This window comes from Centruroides sculpturatus, unplaced genomic scaffold, assembly GCF_000671375.1.
Source record: "Centruroides sculpturatus isolate CEXI.00-Female unplaced genomic scaffold, Cexi_2.0 scaffold1, whole genome shotgun sequence".
Lineage (NCBI taxonomy): Eukaryota > Metazoa > Arthropoda > Arachnida > Scorpiones > Buthidae > Centruroides > Centruroides sculpturatus.
In genome coordinates, this window is record NW_019384326.1 from 463,407 (window position 1) to 487,747 (window position 24,341).

General features: G+C 30.6%; 2 protein-coding genes across 2 annotated transcripts in view; both read left to right on the forward strand.

The window, feature by feature from the left end:
- The first annotated feature begins 2,503 nt into the window (after positions 1 to 2,503).
- Positions 2,504 to 7,428, forward strand: LOC111627617 (hyaluronidase 1-like). The gene is made up of 5 exons (XM_023371206.1): positions 2,504 to 3,217; positions 6,132 to 6,376; positions 6,460 to 6,612; positions 6,682 to 6,886; positions 6,973 to 7,428. The coding sequence occupies exons 1-5, from the start codon at positions 2,951 to 2,953 to the stop codon at positions 7,306 to 7,308; spliced, it is 1,206 nt and encodes a 401-aa protein (XP_023226974.1). The 5' UTR covers positions 2,504 to 2,950; the 3' UTR covers positions 7,309 to 7,428.
- A 3,686-nt stretch (positions 7,429 to 11,114) lies between these two features.
- The window catches only part of LOC111627636 (SH3 domain-binding protein 5-like), a 49,003-nt gene continuing 35,776 nt past the window's right edge, over positions 11,115 to 24,341 (forward strand). The window contains exon 1 of the mRNA XM_023371221.1: positions 11,115 to 11,272. Coding sequence (XP_023226989.1) covers positions 11,165 to 11,272 — 108 coding nt within the window. The 5' untranslated portion in view covers positions 11,115 to 11,164. The remainder of the gene's footprint in view (positions 11,273 to 24,341) is intronic.

The following is a 24,341-nucleotide window of genomic DNA, read 5'->3' on the forward strand; positions in this document are numbered from 1 at the left end:
TCGGCTGCAAGAAAAGGTGTTTTAGTAAGTGTTTTGATATTATGCAGTCTAGAAAGAATTAAATAGGGAACAATTTTCCATACAAAGTTCTCCCAGAGGCATTGTAATCCTCGTGCATTAAAACTTCTAATGAATCAGGAACATGTAGTAAACTTTTTAGAATTTCTTTCGTATGGCAATATTGAATTTAAAATAATTTTGAAACATGATGGTTCTTTTAAAAATCGAAAAATTACACTTGAGTATGAGGTCAATAAAATGATCTTGTTTCTACAATATATCAGCCTACTACTTTGAATAATGATGCCAGACGTCCTTTATTTCAAAGGACAATTTTTTTTTTAACTAAACTGTTTCCATCCTTTATTGAAATTATAAAGGATGCAATTTATTCAATTATTGATATTTCCATTTTTAAATGCCGATGATTAAGGTTTGAGAGTGATAACATCAATTACTTTTAAGTGTCCTTCAATCTAGTCGTAGAAATCTGACAACCTTATCGCTAGAGAACTTGGGTTCAAACCCAGGAAGATTCCTGGGATCGCTCTCTTGAACGGGTATTGTCCCGCACCTGTTAGTCTTCATCCATCTCCACTATAGGGCCTGTCAAATCTGTTATAGATAGAAAAAAGCCTTCTCAGTGCCCTCACGACATATAGACCCAAAAATAAAATGCAACTATTATGGATTCATCATTGTCTACAAGGGAGCGGGATCCATAGTGAGCATAGTAAAACGTCTTTTTTAGTGCCGAAAGTGTAATGAAAATATTAATATTTCCTTGATGTTTTATTAAATATACTCATTATCATTATTATTTATAATAAAATATTTAATTTTTTTCGAAAAATTAATTAATTAATTTAATTAAATAGCACAATTACACATGATTTTTCTTTTATCATTGAACGATTGGTTTGATGGAACACGGCAACGCAACACGTGGGCAATCTGCCAAGGGGGAGGACTTTTTATGGGTAAATTGGCCACTATTTACACGTTAAACCTAGAAAACTACATGTGGCATGCATGATAGTGAGGCGCTACAAAAATCTGACCTATATTTAGATGTTAGACATGCGAAGAAAACCCAGAAAATTCCACGTGGAAGGCATGAGGCGCGAACCCACGACCATTGTTTACCAGCTTTATCTACTCGGCCACTGATAGGCCTTTTATCATTCAAAAATTACAATTCTGAAAGTTTTCTTCCTTATTCTAAGATAATATAAAAAATTTCTATACTTTTGCTTATAATATTTATGATTTATTCAGTTAAAAACAGACTTTAATTAATCTAAAATTAAGAAAATTGTTTACAAAACTTCTGAGTTTGAAATTTGGTTTTTTAATTTAAAAACTTGTTATTATTATTTTTTTAACAGCATAGTAACACATTTTATCCAAAACTATCAAAACTAAATTTTCTTTTTATCATTAGCAAAGTTTAGAAGTGACATTGAAATTATCTGTTTAATTATATCATATAAAACAATACAAACAGATGGTAAGAAACTTATATTGTAGATTAAATTCTGCCATAAAATATAAGATAGATACTTCATGTGTAATATAAAATTAAAGAGTGTTTTATGATAACTTTTACTTATCAAGGCTTTAAATTAAAGTAATAATTAAAGCCTAGTTCATTCTTTAAGCAAACCATTACTAATTTCCAATTAATAAGGATAAAAAATAATGTGTATGATTTTAAATAAAATAATTTAAGGCTTTGAAAACTTAAAAAAAAAAAGTATTTTCCCATGTTTCATTACCTTATCAATTATTAGATTAGATTTAATTCTAAATTAATTTTAGACTATTATTTATTATTAATTAATATTAAATTATTTTATTTCAAGGAATAAACTACAGGTTTAACCATTAAAGCTTCATAGGTGATCATAAAATAATAAATAATATTGAGAAGAGATAATAAATTTTCATGTTTTAGTAATATTAATGATTTTTCTATAATATTATAACTTTCATTTTTCTTGAAAATATTATATAAGTTGTCCTTCATGGAGCTATACATTAATTAAAATAACCCAATTTCAATATAATATTTACTCATAACTTACAGAAACAGGAAGATATTAAAAGTCGTATAACACACGTGGAAGATCTAAACATGTTTACACATTTAAATTTTGAATATACAAACCGGAAATGCGTCATATCATTTTTTAAATCTAAAATTACTTGTAATCGATATCTTCTGTTTTCTTATCTGAATTAATATTTTTTGTTTAGAAAATATTGATATTAATTCAATTTATGACGCATTAATAAAGTTTGATTTGAAGAAAAAAAAATCGAATAAAAAAAAAGCAGACGATTTTTACCATGCGCCAAAATTCGTCTGCTATTTTTTTCATTTGAAATTTTTAAATAATACTACTTAATTTTTAAAAATAAATTAATATAATTTCATTATATTATTATTCGTACCTCGATGCAATAAAATAATATATAATTAACGAATTTAATAATTATTATTTTTAAATTAATGTCGATTTTACTTATCTCAAAACTAAATTTGATGATAATGTCATCGGAACAGCTGATGTTAATTTCTGATTATTAGTTTCTCATTAAATTTTAATAATGTTCATGAGTCAAGTTGTCAAAATATCTCGAGGACATTTATCACGTTGGGTTTAATTAGCGCACCTTTAATTCTTCATATTTTTCCATCTGATTTCATCGAAGAAGATAGAAAAATTTTCGTAGAATTAATAGCAAAAACATTATCGGTAGCCGAAAATAAAGGAAATGAAAACGAGGAAGTTAGTTCGGCCTTCGGGAAAGCTAACTTTAGGGGAAGGGGTGTCGCTAAAACCTCACATATTACGTCACTAAGATTATGTTACGTCACACGCATAAGGTAGAAAAATCGTTTCGCCATCCCAGATGACACACACAGAACATCCAAACAGCAGAGATGCATTCGATAAGTATTTTTTCTATCTTCATATCTATAATTTACTCTGCTCAAGCAGATTTTAAAGTATATTGGGAAGTTCCTTCTTTTCTTTGCAGTAAAAAGTATAAAATTAATATAACGCAAGACTTAACGAGTCATAAAGTATTAGTTAATCAGGGAGAGGGTTTTAATGGAGATAAAATAGTTATTTTTTATGAAAATCAACTCGGAAAATACCCTTATATCGATCCTACTAAAGGTGACGTTAATGGAGGCCTCTTGCAAGTAAGTTATGACTTTCTTTACCTATTTCTCTTTGTTAAATTGAATTTATCAACTCTCTTATGTTCGAATTCTTAATCAAGGAACATGCGTCAGGAGTTAACCAATTATCATTTATTTTACTTTAAGTACGAGAATGCTTATTGGTTAACTTCTGACTCAAACCCTCAATCCTTAGTTGAGAAAAGAGCAATGCAGTGAAAAGGCTACACTTTACTCCGAAAAATTAAATATTTTGTCAAATTTTTCAGTAATCTTTATGCCTGTATTACCCTCGATAAAAACATCAAAAGTATATTTTTTAAAGCAACTTTAATTCTTTTATTTTATCCACTTTTCCACAAAGCCTCTTCCAATTATAAAGTTGTAGTTTGTTATCAGATAAAAGAGTTGAGGAATGAGTTTCAGAACCCGGAAAAGAACCTATTGAACTCTATATTTTAAAGGAAATGACGATAGTAAAGTTATAATATATCCGGTCAATATTATCTTTACCATGTTCTGGTTAAAAAAAAAAAGGGTCATTGAACAAACAAACGTCGGTTACGTTCAGCCTTGAACCATAGCAAAATCCTTTTCTTTGGAATCATTAAGATAAGAAATCGCTGCAAAGTTATTGAAACAAGGTCATGGAAATTTTACATTATTAACTTTTCTAAACAAAATTTCTGTTTACTGTATATGTCATAAATGTGTGCTGTATACAGTTTCAAGTATGAATCATCTTTATATAAATAATAATAAGTATTGCAAGGCTAATAAATAGTACGAATCATGGTTTCGTATGGTTTATACATGCTCTAATTTAATGAAAGTGGATTAAATTATGTTATAGAATTTTATATTTACATAATAAATCGAAATGAAATTAATTATCAAATTGTATATACAATTGTGCAATTTACAATCGAATGTATGAAAATGCCTTCTAAGGGAACATATAGCAATTTACCGAATAAATTATTGGACATATATGAATCGACTTTCAAGTGTAAAGTTGCGTGTGGCATATAATAAAGGAATCATGTATATTAAGGTGGTGCCAGAACTTTTTGGTGCATGTCGATTTCCGGGAAGATAAATCAATAGAATTCAGGGGCAATTACCTAACTTACAACCCCTGTTTGCACCCCTGCATGTATCGTAATGTGGTGTATTGTAAAATACCTCATTACCATTATTTACATTATAGATATACAATAAGTATAAACGAAGATGACTCAAATGATACGATGACGAGCCTAAGTGAATGCACTGAAGAATATGCATTGTTTTTATTGGGTTTATAAAAAGATGAAATAAAAATACCTTATACTAGTACATTAATAAATTCTTTATATGAAATATTGTTAAGAAATAGTATTTACATATAAAGAATGATTTATTTAACGGTTCAGAATCAACTTTTTTACATTGCAATGTGTGAATTGTAGAGAATAATTACAAAGTTATGGTCTTTCGCTTAATTTAAGAAAACTGAGTCTCATTCATAATTTATTTAAATGTTTTACACTTTAAAAATAAACTAATGTTAAATTCATTTATGACGGGTTTATGACTGTATAATTTTTAACCATTTTATAGTCTATTAGTAAATAAATCGAGCATCCTAAGATAAAATTTATGAGTGATATCTTCATAAATTTAACCTTCTATTTTTTTTTTTAACTCTTTTCGTCCTGCAACTACTAAGAGGATTTTTTCTTGTCATTATGGAACCGATAAGGCTCACAATGAGAATAGCCAGATATTAAAAAATGGAGTTCGATATATATGAATGATTGACCTTGATTTGTCAACATCCATGAAGATTTCTGAGGATCCAATCTAATGGCGGATCCAGAAAAACCCAAAGGAAGCTAACTCAAAAAGTAAAAATATTTGAATAATTACAAGTATCTTTTATTAACATGATTATATTGCAGTGGTTCGATAAATCACACTTGCCGCCAATACAGTAACTAGTTTTTAAAAACAACTTTTGAAGTTCGAACAAATGAATTTTAATTGTTTTGTATCAATAAGGAGGGTTTAAGTCCTTGTAGCCTCCGTGGAACCGCCTTTGATCCGACCAGTATTCGAATTTTCCTCCAAGTTTGTATTTTTACCTTCTTCTCCACTTTCCATTTTAATAATTTCATTAATAATTTTTTGATCTTATTTTACTTTTCATGATTTACAAGAAGTGTTATTTGATTTTAAAAAGAAATGAAATGCTACTAAAACGCCATCGATTGGAAATAATCGAAACAGATTTTTGAATGAAATTTTAAAGAAATGCAACTGTTAAGAACTTTTACTACGGTGAAAATTTGTAATTATTAATGAATCAAAACGATTAAATTTTGAAGAAGCTAAATAATTAAGTAGACTGTTTTGCTCTCAGATTTTCTAAAGTTTCGTCAAAAGTTGTTCCTTCTATCGATCCGGATTTACGTCCCATTCAAATACTACTTAATCTCATTGTGGGTCAGACCTTCCATAATGTAAAAAAATCGAAGCCTGTCTTATGTCTAATTATATTGCGAATTCATCTTAGGACTGCTTAATACTCACAATTGCATCATTGTTACTTTTATGGTTTTCTAACGTAAATATAGTAGTGTTCATTGGTCGCTTTCAGATGGACCACTTAGTCGCATCCATTTACTTTTCCGTTGAAATCAATGTATTTTGAAGCTATGCTTTCACACGAGCGTTAGTGTCGCACGTCTGTGGTAACGAGTCGCGGATCTCCATCACAAGTAGCACCACAATAGCGTGAAGCTTTTCGCACGGATCACCGAGTGATGTCACTTTAGTGGGGCATCTGAGTCGCTGATATACGCGACTGAGTAGCGCAACCCAATGGCGTGACCGTCTAAAAATGGCTTTTATCTTTTTAGTAGTCTAATTTCATAATATTTTCTACTTTTAGGTAGCAGATTTAAAAGAGCATTTAAAGGTATCGAAAGATGATATTACGAAATTTATACCAAATCCAAAGTTTGATGGAATTGGTGTGATAGACTGGGAATCGTGGCGCCCTAGCTGGGATTTTAACTGGGGCAAAATGAAAGTATATAGAGAAAGATCGATAGATCTTGTAAAAAGTAAACATCCAGATTGGTCATCAAAGAAAATTGAAGAAGCTGCTATAAAAGAATGGGAAGACAGTGCCAAGTAAGATGATTTAATATTATCAAGTGATTTCAAAGGTATATTGCTTTGAATTTAATATTAATACTAACTTTCCTCGATTTTAGGGAATGGATGTTGAAAACATTGAAACTTGCTGAAGATATGAGACCTGATGCAGGCTGGTGCTACTATTATTTTCCTGATTGTTATAATTACAATGGGAAAGATCAACCATCACAATTTACTTGTAACGCTAGAGTGCGGGAGCAAAATAGCAGGTATATTTCTATTTCTTTTATTTTAACCAAACTATTCGCAAAAGTTTTCACTACATCAATATTTTACAGATTATCTTGGCTGTGGAATCAATCTACTGCACTTTGTCCATCTATTTATACTCAAGAATCTCATATAAAAAAATATAATATGTCTCAACGAGCTTGGTGGATTGATGCACGATTGAGGGAAACCATGAGGGTAGCCAACCCTAATACACCAATTTATCCGTACATAAATTATGTTTTACCGGGTACTAATGAAACAATACCATCGGTAGGTAAAAATTTAAATTTACATATATATAAATATAACGATCGATTTTAAAAAACTGCAATCCTTATATACACTTTATTGTGCAGATGGATTTCAAGAGGATGCTAGGGCAAATTGCTTCACTTGGTTTAGATGGCGCTATCATTTGGGGTTCTTCTTATCACGTTTTAACTAAATCACAGTGTGAACTGACGGCTACGTATGTGAAAGATGTGATGGCTCCTACAATAGCTACTGTGGTACTCAATACAAATCGTTGTAGTCAAGTAATTTGCAAAGGAAGAGGACACTGTTATTGGCCAGATGAACCATTTACTTCCTGGAAATATTTAATAGATCCTAAACTGCCTGTATTCAAGCCTACTAATATTTCTTGCAAATGTAAAGGTTATACCGGACGTTATTGTCAAATTGCACCTTAATGTTGTATCCAAGATTGCATTGTAATTTTAACGTGTTCAATATTGAATTATTATTTAATGTAAATTTTAAGACTCTTTTAAATAATTTAATGATAAAAATTGTTTTTAACATATAAAATAAAGGGATAATTTTGGTCTAATGTTCAATTATTTATATAATTGTTCTCAAGACGTATAAAAATTTCTCAAACGGCAGATTTAAAATCGACATTCAATACTATATTAATACAAATAACTTACTGTTTCCTTATAGTTTCATGCAATGTATGTAATGTAAAAATTAACATACGTGGCCACCAGTGTCCAATTGAATAAAATTATTAAATTTTGAAAGTTGATAGCGGGTTCGCGCCTGACCAACTTTTTTTTTAATTAACTCTTTCTGCCCTGTGGACACTAAGAGAGCCTCTTTTTGCAAGCCCATTATGGGTTCGGCCAGGCCCACAATGAGGTTGCCGGGTGGTGAGGGACGGGGCCCGACATATCCGAACGGACCACCCCCGAAAAATTCCTGGGGATTTTTTCGACCCGTTCGGATTCGAACCCGGGTCCCCCAGAGCTGTAGGCTGCCACCCTGACCGCTCGGTCATCCGGCCGCTCGCCTGATCAACTGGCTGGCCACGTAGCGTTTTCTTCATGTATCTAACATTTAAGTAGGGCCAGTTTCCCCATAGAAAGTTCTCTCAGGAGGCATCCCCTTGGCAGATTGACCAAGTGTCGCGTTGCCTTTTTCCATTAATCCAATCTAATCTAATTAATAAGCAGTACAATATGTAATAATCGTGAATCGACTGATTTAAGCGAACTGTCACAAATTATAATTAACATATATATAATTTGACTTATCAAAGAATACTTAGTTAAGCGACACGCAACGCTTTTATTTATTCTTATGTCATTCAGACAGCGGTATGGTAAATGGTAAGATGCCAAAAAGCTGTGTAGGATTCCAGTTCGAATTGAATCCTAATGCCATAATTTTATCATGCATAATACAAAGCAAGGTGTCGTGCCCTATCTTTCAATCATGTTGTCTAGTAGTATTGTGGGTCTGGTTGTTTGTCATAAGAGAAATTGTGGAAGACCATAAAGCATTTATGTATTGGTTCTTATGTGAAACCCCAAGTTAGGCAAATCAATTAACCATATCATTATTTTAAAATATTATTGGGACTAACGGATTACGAGTCATTGGGGTTGGCGTCAATCATTAGCCTGGTCTCTCACACTTCTAAGATTCTTCTGAGAATAGTGGGAAAACGACCATATAGGAAACTGAATTAATATGTCGGAAAAGAACAATTCGGATTCAGAAAAGTAATAAGTACCAGGAATGGGATAGGAATATAGAGAACAATTGGAGAAAGACAGTGGCGTGTTATAGGCCACTGTCTTTCATAAGGCCCATAAGAATTTGAAATAGACGTTTCCATATACAGTGTTGACTTCAGACATTTTCTTCGATAAAATTTTTCGATTGAAATACAGTATTTTCTTATAAAAGATTGATGGACCTCCAGGCAATTGCCTTTTTTGCCCTTAGGGAAACGTATCACTAGAGATAGATTTTTCATAGGCATTTTGATAATGTGGATTGGAGGAAATTACTAGATATTTTAAGATAGAAAGGTGTTGATTGGAAAGAAAAAAAAAAAAATATATATATATACAGTAGACCCCCTATAACGCTTAGATAAGTTCCACTTTATAAGAATTTTACGTTGTAGGAATCCTTAAATACATGAGCCAATCACAGCCTGACACGTGTGAAGTTTACGGACTACAGCTGTTTGAAAGGTTTTCTTCCATAAAATTAATCGATTCTAGACTAATCCGACTCAACATTTCCAAAATACGTATATATTTTTTTGGAAATAATCCGTATAAACTACGCTATAAACAAAAGATTGTAGGATTACTTACCGAGTGTGCACCATTCGACGTCGCTATTGCTTAAGCTTGTTTTCGTCGCGAAGCAGCACACCAAACGGCGGCCGCGATTTCTGATAAGTTATTTTTCTGCGAAAACTTCGTTGAACTTTGGAGACATCATTAATATAAATAATTTTTATGGCCGTTTAATAAGAAATGTTTCTTTCACAAAAAATGTATAAAATTAGTACTGTATTAGACTTACGGTAACTAATTTACATACTGTACAGACGATAGTAAACTCAACTTACTCGCCTAAACTTTCCGTAGCGTGGCGCTGGACGGTGGAAAGTAGTTCGGCTGCTCATCCACTATTGGTCCAGATTCGACCAATCATGTCGCGACACGAGTCGGCGACGACGTTTTATGAGTCCCTTTATACAAATACTGCCGCAATTTTTTCGCTACGTTATAGGAATTTCCGTTATAGGGGGGTCGACTGTATATGATTCTCAACCTATACAAATACTAGAGAGCGGTCATAAAAATAAAAGAAAATTTCAGTGGAAAGTTTTGTTTTAGAAGGGCATTAAACAGGAATACTGTCTATTGCCAATTCTCTGTAATATATATCTGAAAGAAATGGTACCTGAGTCTCTTCGTGAAAAAGGAGGCACCAAAATAGGAGGAATACGAGTAACAATACAATGTTTAAGATTTGCTGATGATGTGTCTCGTCTTGTGAAAAACGAAAACCACCTGTAACAGATGTTGAAGAGATTTAAAAAGAAGTTGTGAGAGACTTACGATGAAGTTTAATTAATGTAAGTAAACCTAAAGTATTCTGAATTAAAGAAGAGGACAGAACAAACACGAATTTATAATTAAAAAATTGAACAAGTCGATGGCTTCAGATATATGGGTACATAGATTAATTTTGATTGCAAAAGTGGAAAAAAAATAACAAGAAGAACTAGAATGGAAAAAGGAGGTGACAATAAAATGAAAAAAGTACTGTGTGAACGAAAACCTGGACTCTGAGCAGAAATACATAATGAGAATAGAAAGATTACAAATGTACTGTACATCCGGAGAAGAATAGAAAAAATATATATATAGATAAACAAGATGAGTAATGATGAAGTTCTGAAAAAAGGTGAATGAAAACGGGGAATTAACAAAGGATGTAAAGAGAAAAATAAACTAACTGGTTAGGTCATGTGATTAGGGAAGGTGGCCTATTCATGAATGCTTTAAACAGAATTATAATCGGCAGAAGAAAGAGGGAAAGAAGAACAATGATGATTGATGACCGAAAGGAAGGAATTATCAATAGCTACAAGGACTTAAAATCAAGACATGGAAGTCTGGATGCGGACCTGCTGGCAATAACAGATCTCCAAAGAGAAAGAGATTCTTAAAAATTCGTATTGATGTTTAACTACGACGAAAACAAATACAGTCCACATTGCAACATAAAAGGAATTTTATAGACTATACCATTATAGTCTGTACGGTTTCTATTCCTAGTCCTATACAATTTCAGAAAATACAATGTATCTAGTAGATGAATAAATCGAAACGAAATAAAATACTTGATGCCATATTTCCGTTAATCGAATTAATTAGTTTTGTAACGATTTCCACTTTTTATTTTAAAACTTTTATTTTTTAATTTAAAATATATCTCTACTTTAAATTAATATAGTAGTTTTTACACCAGTCGCTATCTCTCAATAGCACGGTCGTGCGGTCAAAGTGACAGTCTACTGCTCTGAATCACCCGAGTTTGAATCCGGACGGATCGATAAAATTCCAAGAATTTTTTAGGAATTATAATTAAAAATATGTACTAAAATTATATAAATTTATTGAAAACATTTTATAATAATACATTAAAAATAAAAATAATATTAATAATTTCTCAGCTGGCAACACTGCTATTCGAATGGACTTAGTAATCAGACGATAAAAATGGTCGGAAATGGTGGAAAGGTCGTTTGGTTCTGAGCTAAACAGGAATATGTCCTCAGAAATTAATGATTTCCAGTGGAATGATTCGCAGGAAGAATCTGTAGATCCCAGAGTACAAGTTAGTCCTAATATATATTATTGTATTGTTGAATTAAGGATTATTCTGTGATTTGATTACTTTAATATGGAAATTTGTGTAGATGTTACTTTTATTTACTTTGCTCCTACGTACGTACATAAATAAGAGACTTAAAGGTAACTTCTGCCGAAATTTGATCATTTCGTGCTTCAGATTCGTATAAATTCGAAAGCAAAGCTTTAATTTATGTGAATGATGCCATTTGTATTTATTCTATAAATAAACTTTAATGTGAATTGTTTTTAATACATAATCTATGAAAATTTACTTAAAATCATCATAAAAGTGCATTAAAAACACAAAAATTACACTTCAGAATGAGATGGGTTGGGATCTTATTGGAGCTGTAGACCGTATTTGTACGAGCAAAAAAGTCAAAGGAACCGCAGCTCTGCATGCGAACCTTGGTGAGATACAGCCCCGCGAAATTGCCCCACCTGAATCGCGATTGACACATGCGATTGTGCCGGCTTTGGGAGGTCCACTTGACCATTTGTTGGTACTTGATGTTATGTGGTTTTAGGGGATGTGGGGGCATGACTACACATGAACTGTTGTTTGAGACGAGCAATAGCCAGCCTTGACTGATGCAGAGCGTGAAGAATAGGCAGTAGTACCAGTACACAGTAAAAACTGACTTTCGGAGGTGAATATGTCGTAAAGGGCCGCATGCTTGGGTATGGTTCCGTTGACTTTTTTATCTGTACAGGGGTCTATAACTCTGAGGGGGTGGCAAATCTCTCGTTCAGAGTTCACATCTTACTCTAAAATTTACTTATGATATTAAGAAAACATTGTAGAAATGATCTAGTTCATATTTATAATAATAATTACTTTTAATTTGTTAAATTAGTTGTTAATGTGTGCTTTTAATTACAGACATAAGTTTTGTAGCATGGAATTGAAGTTAATGATGAGGATCCTCAGTCAGTGTTAAGTCATCAGTGTTTAAAAGACTGCATCCATACCACTATGTGATTGGTTAAACTGCCTGTTAAACTTTTTGGTAACTACGCTGACTGCATGTCCTTTTTGTCAATATAGCTTAAATTCATTCCTCCTTACTCTGTATCATGCTGTGAAAGAATAAACAAACATTAATGTAACTCTAATGGGGCCAGACTTATGAGATACACTGTAGTAACTAAAATTAATTTAAATTAAACATGCATATTAGGGGTACATAGGTTTTATTACATTTTCAGGCAGATTTTATGGAGAATACTATTGAAACTATGGTTTATTTGGTCTATTTACTTGTATAGTGAGAATTTGTAATCTTTGTAAAGTCCAACAGTTTTCAAATGAAAGTTAACCTTGGGTACTTGTACAAGTGTGTAAAAGTTGCACTTTCTTCTGGACAGGTTCAAAGCTACTACTTAAGGCATTCCTGCTTGGCTTATGTAATCTTCGGTGTTTGGCTGTACGAGTGGTAAGCATTCAGGTTGTGATTCCTGTATACGATATATAGAATTTTAACAAAAATCTTTAAAAATAAAGGTTTTATTTTTGCCATATTTTTCCAACCCATCTCGGGTGGCTACTAACAAATAATATAGACAATCTTGTTGTATCGGAAAAATGTGGCTTTTAAAAATCTCTGTTAAGCATTACAACTTGTTATGCTAGTGCATCTTATATAGAAGCCACAACCAGAATGTTGACCACTCATATTGCTAAACCTCAAAGGAACATTACACAGGCCAAACAGGCAACATAGTTAAGTAGGAATGTCTTAACCACTCAGCAGTGAGTGATGAATATATTCGTCAAGGGTGATCATGTGGCAGTGGTGAGGGATGTATATATATGTCAAATTCTTTTGGAGGTATCGCCAAAAACTACCGTGAAAAAAAAATTCACATAAAAAATGAATTACAGTAATACCTCGACTTACGCAAACCCAGAGTTACACGATTTTCAAATCTCGTCGATTTGTCTTTTGTTTGAGCGCCACGCAACTCTTGATTACTCACCCTTCCACACTATTGTTCAGCTTTCATGTTCAGACGTGTTGTGCGGAATCGACACATAGCTACAATTTATTTTGTGTTATTTATTTCTGTGTTTGTTATATCTACAGAGACTTGAGAGGCTCTATGTGGTGATTTCTTGTAACCATGAATGAATCAATAGACAAGATAAGATTAACGAGAACATTTATTAGCTTACATATATCCGACTTGGATTTTACACAAATTGCAAAATTATACCCCGACTTACGTGAATTCGACTTATGCGATTATCACTCGGTCCCACCTATCACATAAGTTCGGGGTATTACTGTATGTAACAATAAAAAAAGACTTTTCTTTACTAGACATAACTGTTTGCAAAATTTTTTTCTGAAATAGTAATGAGAAAAAAACGTGTGGAAAAATACTAAAAATTTTGCACGTTTATTCTCCACTACTAAGGGTTAGCACCATACCTGACTATTCCACTGTTGAAAGGTTAAGGGGTAACTTTTGAACCTGTCTGGAAGGAACTGCAACTGTTACAGGTTTGTACAAATTTCCAGGTTAACTTCTGTTTGGAAGACAACATACATCTTACATAGCAACCCTTGTAATTCTGTGTTCAAAGGTTTTTGGCTTGGATGGTATTACAAGAAAATATATATTAGCACTTTTATTTTTTTTTCCATGCAGCATTGATTGTAGTCCTTTTTGAAAACTTTGTGAAATTTTGATCCAGAAAACTTGCATTTATAGCAAATAAAATAATGAATTAGTTGGAAATTGTAAGTATGAAATATGATATTAAATAATAATAATAATAATAATGGAAATATAAAATAATTATGACATTTGCTATAAAAAAAATTATTACATTCTGCAGCATGATCTGACAATTATGCAGCAAAATGTAGTGAAGTAAGTTTCTAATATCTATGCTGAATTAATAAATTGATATCAATATTATTGAATGACATATTGATAGATGAAATCAATTCAACAAGAGAATGAATTGTTCTTGTTAAAATATTATCTTGTTAAGACTGGAGAAAGTAGAAGCTATATAGAATTGTACAGAATCACAAATGAAAAGATAGTAAAATGACAAAAAAGCAGAATTTGTTATTTGTAATTTGTAATTTTATCATTGACAAATATAATTACACAAATTTCAATTGTAGAAGTGCTATAAAACTGGATTAATTGTCAGACTAGAACTTAGCTAATTAATTTCATGGATATTAGGCACATTCTAACTATACTTAATCCAGGCATATTTTTTGGTCATTAGAATAATTCAGGCATGGTGGTGGTTATGTTTTTGTAGAAGTGTTGTTAATTTCCTATAAATTTTTTTATTACTCTTGTAGCCTATATAAAGAATGTTCTCTGTATAGATATCAGAAAAACTGTTAATTTTTTATCTTATCTAAAAAGATCAGTTCTAAGGAACTTTTTTTCCTTTTCGTTATCATTTATCATTTTATTTTTAATTTTTTTTAGTATATTCAGCTAATTTACATTTCGTTTTCTACTATCTTTTTTTATGTTCCTGAAACTTTTTCTTCCTTGCTCTACTAAGAATATTGTCATTGAGCTCTTAATAACTTTCAGAATAAATAACCTGAGTTGCATCTATGAATGTGTCTGGCTAATTATAAGTCTAAATTAGTTGAGCAGGCCAAATGCAACCTCCAGGACTTTGGCAATTTAATTTTTTTCCTGTTTTCTGTTTTGTGCTGTCATACAACCCAAATTAAGCTACTGTTCATGATGAAAATCCAAACCAAACTAGATCAGTAAACACATGAGAATAAACTATACATTACTAATGTGCATATCATTAGTATGTATTATTTAATACCTAGTGCACTGGAAATTAAGAAGTATGCTGGTACTCAGCAAGTTTAAAGCCTGCTATTCCATAGGAAAAAATGCATGAGACCTACCAGAAGCCTATGAAATTTGCTTGCGACTCGCATCTAGAAAAGGTTGCTCATTGCTAGTGTGTTGGCTTAGCTGAAACGCTACTCCATTTTATTGTAACATTATTGTGGCTGTTGCTGTAATATTTATCTACCACAGATTTTCCTGGGACTGCTTTAAATTTTTCCCATGAACCTTGTTGTGTGTTTGGACATATTCTGTACCCTTGCAAACCAGAACTTGTTTTTTTTTTTTAACATTGTGATATTTTTAAGCTGTTTTATGGCTGAGTAAAAGTAATAAAAACAAACATTAAAATTTAAACCATATTGAAATCATACTTTATGCCAAGTCAAATCAACTGTGTTATTTCAAAAACTACTACATACAGATGACAACTCCTATACTCGTTGAATTTATCACTAAGAATATAATTCATGGACTGTGTAGCATCCTCCATTAATTTGTATGCTTATGTAATAATGCATTAAACTTAAATCATCACAAAGTGTAGAGGGAATTAAATCAGTGGTGTCCAGGATTTTTATGATAGCCTAGGTCCACCTATGGATTCTAGAGTGTGACTGAAAAATTTGATCCAGATTGGTCAAAGGGTTTAGAAATGTAAAGGAAATAGACAGACATTCAATTTTTATATATAGACAATTGTAATGTGTACAGAATAAATTTGATGGACACAAAAGGAGGGACACAGCTTTCACCAAGCAGAATTCAACTGTCGTTGAGTGACTTCTGACTATGCCTTTTGAATGAACTGTATAGATTCAAGAATATCAAAATTTTCTTTCCAAAACGTTTTTAATGTCATCGTTGAGGAAAACTGGCATGTTTCAAAACACCGACGAAACAGTGCTCGAATGTACAATTTTTTGAAACCTGCAATAACCTCTTGATCCATTGGTTGAATCAACGAAGTGGTATTCAGAGATAGAAACTGAACTGTCAGCCAGGGAAAGTCTTCCAGCAAATTATCTTCAAGGTCTTTTGGGTGTCCTGGTGCATTGTCCAATAGCAACAGTGCTTTTAATGGCAATTTATTGGTCTGAAGGTAATCTTTGATGCTTGGAGCACAAACTTCAAACAGCCATTCTTTGAAAAGAGCCTGTGTGACCCATGCCCTTTTATTCGATCTCCGCATCACTGGCAGTTTTTCTTTAATTATGGAATTTTTTTTGAATGCTTTAGGGTTCTCAGAGTGATAGACAATCAGCGGGATAAGTTTCATATCACCACTAGCATTAGCTCCCAAAAGTAACTTCAATTGGTCTTTCATAGGTTATGCCCAGGAATATTTTTCTCTTCTTTAGTAATGTAGGTACAGTTCGTCATGCACTTCCAAAATAAACCAGTTTCATCACAATTGAAAATTTGTTGTGGATAATATCCTTCTTTTTTTAATGAATTCTTCAAATTTGAGACAGAACTTCTCAGCTTCTTCTTTATCTGTACTAGCAGACTCACTGTGAATTACCACATGTTTAATGCCAGTTCTCCTTCTAAACTTTGAAAACCATCCAGTAGTAGCTTTGAATTCTATCTCCTCATGTGATGAATGTGGAGTTTGTTTCTTCAGTTCTTCAAAAATTTCTCTAGCTTTTTCTTGAATGGTCATACTAGTTACATCTTTTTTCATTTCCCTTTCTTTTATCCTAATTAAAAGTAATCTCTCCATTTTTTCATGGATGGAACATCTTTGCAAATCAGATGTGATTTTTGTTACTACTTTAGCTCTTTGAGTCTTCTTGGTTATATCTTTCTTAGCTAAGATTGTGCCTACTGTAGACCTGTTTAAGCCATATTGCCTAGCAACATCAGACATCTTCTGCCCACTCTCTACTTTGGTTATTATTTCTTGCTTGGTTTCTATGGTGAGCATGGTTCTTGACACTCCACTCTTTTTATGCTCCATAATATTATCAATTTCTGTTGAAATAAAAAGTTCAGAAAAGCACTCACAAAAATTCAGAGAACAGAAATTAACCAGCCCATGAAAGAATTATGTAAATGTGAGGCCTGAATGTAATTCGAAATTTTGGTGTTAAAACATTAATGAATACTTGATATGAAAGTTAAACTCTTACCTTTAGAAAATAAAAACTGATGCAAAACTTATGGAGTGTCTGACAGTCTTGCAAAGACTATAAAAAAATTATTTGTCAGAAAAATAAACAAAAAGCTGGAATTACAATGGAGAGTTTCAAAGTTTGGGGAATCACTATTCGATCGGTTTTGGGTTGAGCGTCGATGTTGATGTCTCCCATGCTCCAAAAGGTTTCAAATTGTTACCTGAAGACAAGGGAAAATCAATCGGTATTCATTATTTTCCGTTGCTTCTTTTTATGTTTGTTCAGTGAAGTGTTCGTTGTTTGATCATAAAAATCTTTTGCGAAAGTGGTCGTTATCCGATTTGTTCGTTGACCGATCTGTTCGTTAACCGATTACCCACTGTATTATTATTATTAATTAATTAGTGTTGTCTGTCTGCTGTCTTTTGCAATATCATTTTTTTTACAATAGCTTAATTGAAGTAAGAAATAACAATTTTAACTGCAAGCAAATAATGATTAAAATGATTAACATTTAGTTTATAAGCACTGTTTAAGACTGATAACAATTGCATGTTAACTGCTTGTTGAAGTTGATAGCGGAAAAATAACTTAAAAATACATATTTACCTGAAGACAATAACTGTTACTTAATTCTAATCATTAACAAACAAAAGTGATTGAATATAACCCAACATTCTTACAAAAATAAAGAACATAATCACTGTAAGTTATAAAAGAAATTGACCTTATGATTCCCATTGATGATAATCATTATGAGACTCATTTTTTTGAGCAAGTATAAAATTTCAGTTACTACAATTGCATGGTGAAGTTGTTAAATAAAGTTGTTTCACACTGTTTTTTTTCACAAATAAGTTTTGATTTTCATTCCAAGAATGTATTTCTTCTTTTTTTAGATAAATAAATAATGAAAAATTTATATAACATTTTCCCTAGTAACTCACAAAGTAAAAACAAAAAAATAATAATAATAATAATTTAGTTTATAAATCACTACTGTAATATCTTTAGAATAATTTAATTTTATACTGAAAACTTGTTTTTTCTGAAATTAGATTATTTCAGAAAAAAAAATTATAATAATTTTTTGAAGAGTTCTATTTTATTTATTTATTTGAGTTAAATACAAGAAATTATGTACCTTCTATCAGTGGAGTTTTATATATAAAAGTTCAATATAGCAATATTTCATCACCTATTCGGTGTCATTGTATCTATGTTTTGATGTTTGACTATTAATACACCGATACTTATCTAGAATGAATCACAAAATTAGAATAACTCTAATCGTCATCCTGATACAGATGTGAATGACTGATTAGTTAACTTCAGAGATTACAGTATAAAAACTAGTATTAATCATAATCATATCTATGAACTTGTTTAATATATAAATATATAATAAAAAAAAATGAGTACATGAAATTTCACTTACTAATTGGATTTCCTTATTAACATACAAAATTAATAGCCAGTTCAGATTATCATTAATATCTTTTGCTCTTAGTGACAATACAAATGAAAATATTAATTGTTTTTATTATTGATTTTAGAAACTTTGTAATTTAACAAAAAAGGAAAAGTTTTCATTTAATTATCTTCTGCAATAAAGAGTTAATACTTTTAATTATGTTTAGCTTGCAAATTTCACACATTTTTGAGAGTTTTTTTTTAAATCGTAATTATATAATCTGATTCACTTCTTGAAATTGGCACTAAATAAATCGAGTGTTGCACTAAACTGTAGTATCTTAATTGATATGAATTGTATTCTCATCACTATAAATGAGTGTTCAAAAGTCAAATGATTGGTGATAATGATGCTGTGCGCTTGCAAAATTGTATATTTAGTAATTCATAGATACTGAAGGGTTTTTATTTAATATTTATGGAAAAGATCTATTCACAAGTAAACTTATGAATGGATCTTTTCTATAAATATTAAATAAAAACCTAAGATGAAAATCATACAGTAACCTATGTAAAGTGGATTGCATGGTACCAAATATTTTTCTGTTTTGGCAGGTTGTTTTATGCATGCATATATACATACGTACATACATACATACAGGTCTTCCAAAAAGAATGTTACCATTTTAAATTATTGTAAATATGTTAATTATTATGTGAAAATGTTGTAATGTACATTTAAAATATTGGAAAACTGTCCAAGTTTCAGATTTGCCCATTATAATTTCTCAATGTGTACACCTCATGTCACATGGCACAAATCCAACCAACCAATACTCATATTCTTCCTAAGCTCACTAGGGCATATCTGTCGTCAGTCTTCCCACAGCAGTCACAATTCTAAGGCTCCCACAAATTACTCGTGTTGCACAATGACGAGCAATTCCAATTTTGCCAACTGCAGAACACAAAATGCCTTCTCTGTTGTAGAGTAACCATTTTTGTCTACCTGCTTCCTAGAAGTAGTAGACAAGGTGTTTAAGTGCAGATGGGAAATGAAACTTGGATAGTTATTCTATCGATTGGCTTATGTCATATACTTCTCAGATAATAATTAACATAATTACAATAATTTAAAATGGTATCATTCATTTGGAAGCCCTGAATGTACTGTAGCCTACATACATATGTAATTATTTTTGTCTTAGTCTTTAATAAAATTTTTAATTACTAAGATTTAAAACAACTCTATACTTTAATTGTACAAATAATCATGTATTAATTTTTACAAAATAAATATGAGAATTTACAATTTTGTAGTGAATGATATTTTTGATGCAAGAATGAATGTAGAATTCGATTTTTGTCTCTGAATAAAATAATTTATTTTGAAATAAAGCAAATGAACAGAGAAAATAGAACAAAATATTTATGATTAATATATTATTAATGCCTTTTATTCGAGTAAATTGATTTACCATTTACCTTGCTCATTATTTTATTGATTTTCTTTCCTTATTACCAGGAACATTATTACATGATTGAGAAAATTTAAAAGAAATGAAACTATTCATGTTTTTTTTTTTCCTTAAAAATATTAAAGCTTAAAGAGCTATAGAACTGTTTATAATCATATTTATAAATTATACAGGACTATTTAAAAATATTTTACAGATTTTTTAACAAAGAATTTTATTATTCAAATAAGTCTGAGATGAAGTGAAGGAAATAAACAAATATTTTTAACTCTAAAGGTCAAAAGTTTAAAGTTAAATTAGATAAGAAAAGAATGCTTGATTGATTTTAATGCCAAATTTTAAACTTGTAAAATTTTATGACTGAAAGAGCATAAGATGTATGACAAGATTTATTATTTTATGACACTGTAGAGGTTAAACATTATCGAATTGGAAGACAGGTTGTAACAATAATAAATCAATAGGAATTGTCTGTGTGCTTGGAATTTAATAATTTTCTTAAGTAATGGCATAATGTCTTGACACAATCAAACTGTAATTTAAAATTATATATATTTCTTTTTAAATTTAATTCTATTACATTTATATATTAAATATATTTTATCACTTCAAAATTAATTTAGCATTTTTAAAAATATATCAGAAGTGGCTTTTATATTTGATTTTTGAGATGTAAGAACTTTACAAATGTTTTAAAAATCTTCATACTACTTTGGTTTTGAAGTCATAATTTATTTGAAATTATGACTTCAATGTTAATTTAATAGTATTTAAATTCTTGATATTAAATTTTTTTTCATTATATAAATGCTTTTATTCCCTGTAACTTGACATGCTATTCAAAATACCTTACATAAAATTGTTTTTAATAATGTACAATGGGTCGGCAAACTTTTTGTTCCTAAGGGCACAATAAAAATTTTAAAATTTGTTGAGATAGTTTAACTTTTGAAAAAAAACTTCAATGTTGTTGTAATATCAATAAATTAACAAAATAATTATGTTTTGAAATACTGTATATATATTTGTTATACCTGCCTGTAATAACTAAAAAAGGAAAATTAAAAGCACATACATAAAATAACACAAAATCAAATGAAATAAAATTACAAGTATCTATATTTGTGCCTGAATGATGGTTCTAGAGGGTGCATCTGAAATGTGTCGCGTTCTGATCCCTGTTGTAAAATAATCATAGTCTAGTACAGTGGTTTCCAAACTTTTTTGATTCTCGGCACCCTTGCTAAATCCAGATTTTTCCAAGGCCCCTATGTCGAATTCTAACAATTTGCAAAATAGGCAATATTTTTTTAAATTAAGTAAAATTATAAAAATTTTATAACGTTTTGTGGCACCTCTGGGAGGAAGCTGTGGCGCACACTTTGGAAACCACTGGTCTAGTATTATAAGCTGCTGATGTAATCATTTGGTTCTTACATTTTCCATTTTTTGGGAATTTGTCATGCTTCTATGGATAAAGAAAGGACCTTATGTATTAATATATGCAGTTCTTGTTGTACAGTAAACCCATTTTGAGCAGGAGGACATTAGCCAACATAATAGCTACAAAGAAACCACATCAATTATACAGAAATGGTAATATGTAGGGGCATTTGCCATCCTCCCTGACAATAATGGACAATAGTCATGCTTCATATTTATTAAAATTGAATTAATGTACAGGTATACCTTGAGTTAAGTTGTTCTCGATTATACGTTGTTTGTCAAAAAAGTAGTAAATGGAAAAATAAAAATCAAGTTTAAGTTATTTTATTTGGCTTTACGTCCATCCGCCATAAATATTGAAGTCATGATATCACTAGAAAAACATTAAAAGCACATAAAATAATGTTAAAATATGTACATTTACAGTAAATGTTAATATAATCATCATAAATCCTAGAGAACGAAACATGAAAACATCTGTGTTTGTGTTGTCATCTTATTTAGCAGTCTTTAAGTGCTCATTATTGGCGTTTTCCATGGTAGTTCCAATATCTACGATTTAGCATAGTTGTCAGTGCCACTCAATATTGGTAAATTTAACATAAATCTTTTCTATTGTAAAATAATTTTAATAACTGTATTTAAAAATCATCTTATTTTATAATGTCGTAGAGAAACCATATTCAGAAATAAAGAGTCCGAGATGTACTGTAAACATCACCAAATTGTAAACATGTGCATTTACATGTATGTACTGTACATACATGTATTCATAAATTTAGATTACTTTTTTTTCTGTACTACATTAAAAATAAAATTTATTTGTTTGTAAGCTTAAAATAGATTCTTATTAACCATATATTATTAAAAATGCATTTATAAATAAAATACAGAACTGGGAATGATTATTTGTGGTTTAGCCTAGTGACAAGTAAATTTGGAGACAAGTAAATTCGACTTACGTTGTTTTTCGACTTAAGTTGCCTCTCCTGGAACCAATTATCGACGTAAGGTGAGGTATACTTGTATTTATATGAGTTCATTTTTTGCTTTCTACACATCAAGAAGCATCATGAGCAATTTTCCAGGTTACAAAAGTGAAAAGCTCAATTACGATGAGACTGTGTTAGAGGAAGACCCTCCTCAATTGGGAAAACCTACTGTTTTAGACCAAACGTTAGATGTTGGTCTGAATGACGAATTGAGAGACACTGAGGTATCTTGTAATGTAGAAGTATGGGGTAGATAAGAATTAGAAAGTACGGGAGGTCCGTGTGGAAAGGAATATTGAAAAGAAAGAAGATTGGAAGTGGGAGAAGCAGAAAAGCATCTATGCTAAGAAGAAAAGAAAGGAGTAGGAGGAGGAATTGATTAATATTTTTAAAAATGCATCTTTATAAACAAAATTGCTGATTTATGCTTACAAAATAAATTGTATGAATATTATTTATCAGTTTTTAATTACTTCTATTTTGGTAGATTAGGAAAATTACTTGCATTAATATTTTATATGCAATATAAATAAATATAAAGATTAAATCTAATAAGATTATCAAATTCAAAAATAGTAGTTTGAATTTAACAACTCATATTTGACATAATATATTGTTTTTTTAGTCAAGACATAAATGAAATTCTAATTTAAGTAATGAAATTCAATTTATTTGGAGTATGCTTTGAAGAAATTGAATTTCATTACTTAAATTAGAATTTCAGGAATGTTGTTTGTAATTCATTTTGTCATTTTTCTGTCTTATATTGATCCAATTGGAAAGAAATCATTTGAAAAATACATAGTGATTGTAATACAAAATAACTTAATAGTTATATATTTTAATTAAATTAGAAACAAATTGTAAGTGGACTTATTTACATCAACTTTATAAGAACTGTAAGGTACTTCTTGGCTGTTATGTATATAGCATGGAAAAGTATTGTAATTATGTCAAATTTGACCCTCTAGATTTTTTGTAAATTTTGACATTTTGAGGCCTCTTGAATAAATAAATAAATAAATAAAAAAGGATAAAATTCCATGTATTTGTATGTTGGCATCTATTTTGTTTAATATCTCAGGATGAGGTAAAGATAAGAAATGAAATTTGGCATGGTAACTTGTATATAAAGGGGCATTGATGCTATTAAATTTTGTAGTATGGAACTTGGGGTGGGGAGATGGAGGGTCATATCTTGGATAGGGTAAGACTTAATGAAAATTTCACTAGTGTGAGTTTAAGCTCTTTTTAGAAACTCATCTCTACCCTAAAAAATGAGCCTTTTGCCTTTTTATAATAATTAGTAATATAAAATTATTGTTTCATAAAATCTCATAACAGATGGTGCCATACACTGTTGCTTTTCTGGCTGTTACAATGTAACACAGGAAAGTGTTGTAATTGTGTCAAATTTAATCCTCTGGGTTATTTGCAAGTTTGAGAACCCAAACTCAAAAAAGTAAAAAAATTCTAAGGGAAGATATTTAATTGTTTAATCATAGAATAGGTGCCTTTTTGATATTGTCTGGTGAACACAAGGAAATTAATATCATTAAAGCTCTGAGAAACTTAAGGCTCGAGCTTAACGTACTATTGTTTTATAAGGTTTATTTGTAAATAAAAAAGTTACTTCTAGTCATATAAAATATAATAAACATTAATATCAATCTAAATATGATTATAAGTTTTAATGTAATATATTCTTTTATTTCTATTAATGACTCTACTTAAAGATGATTTAGAAC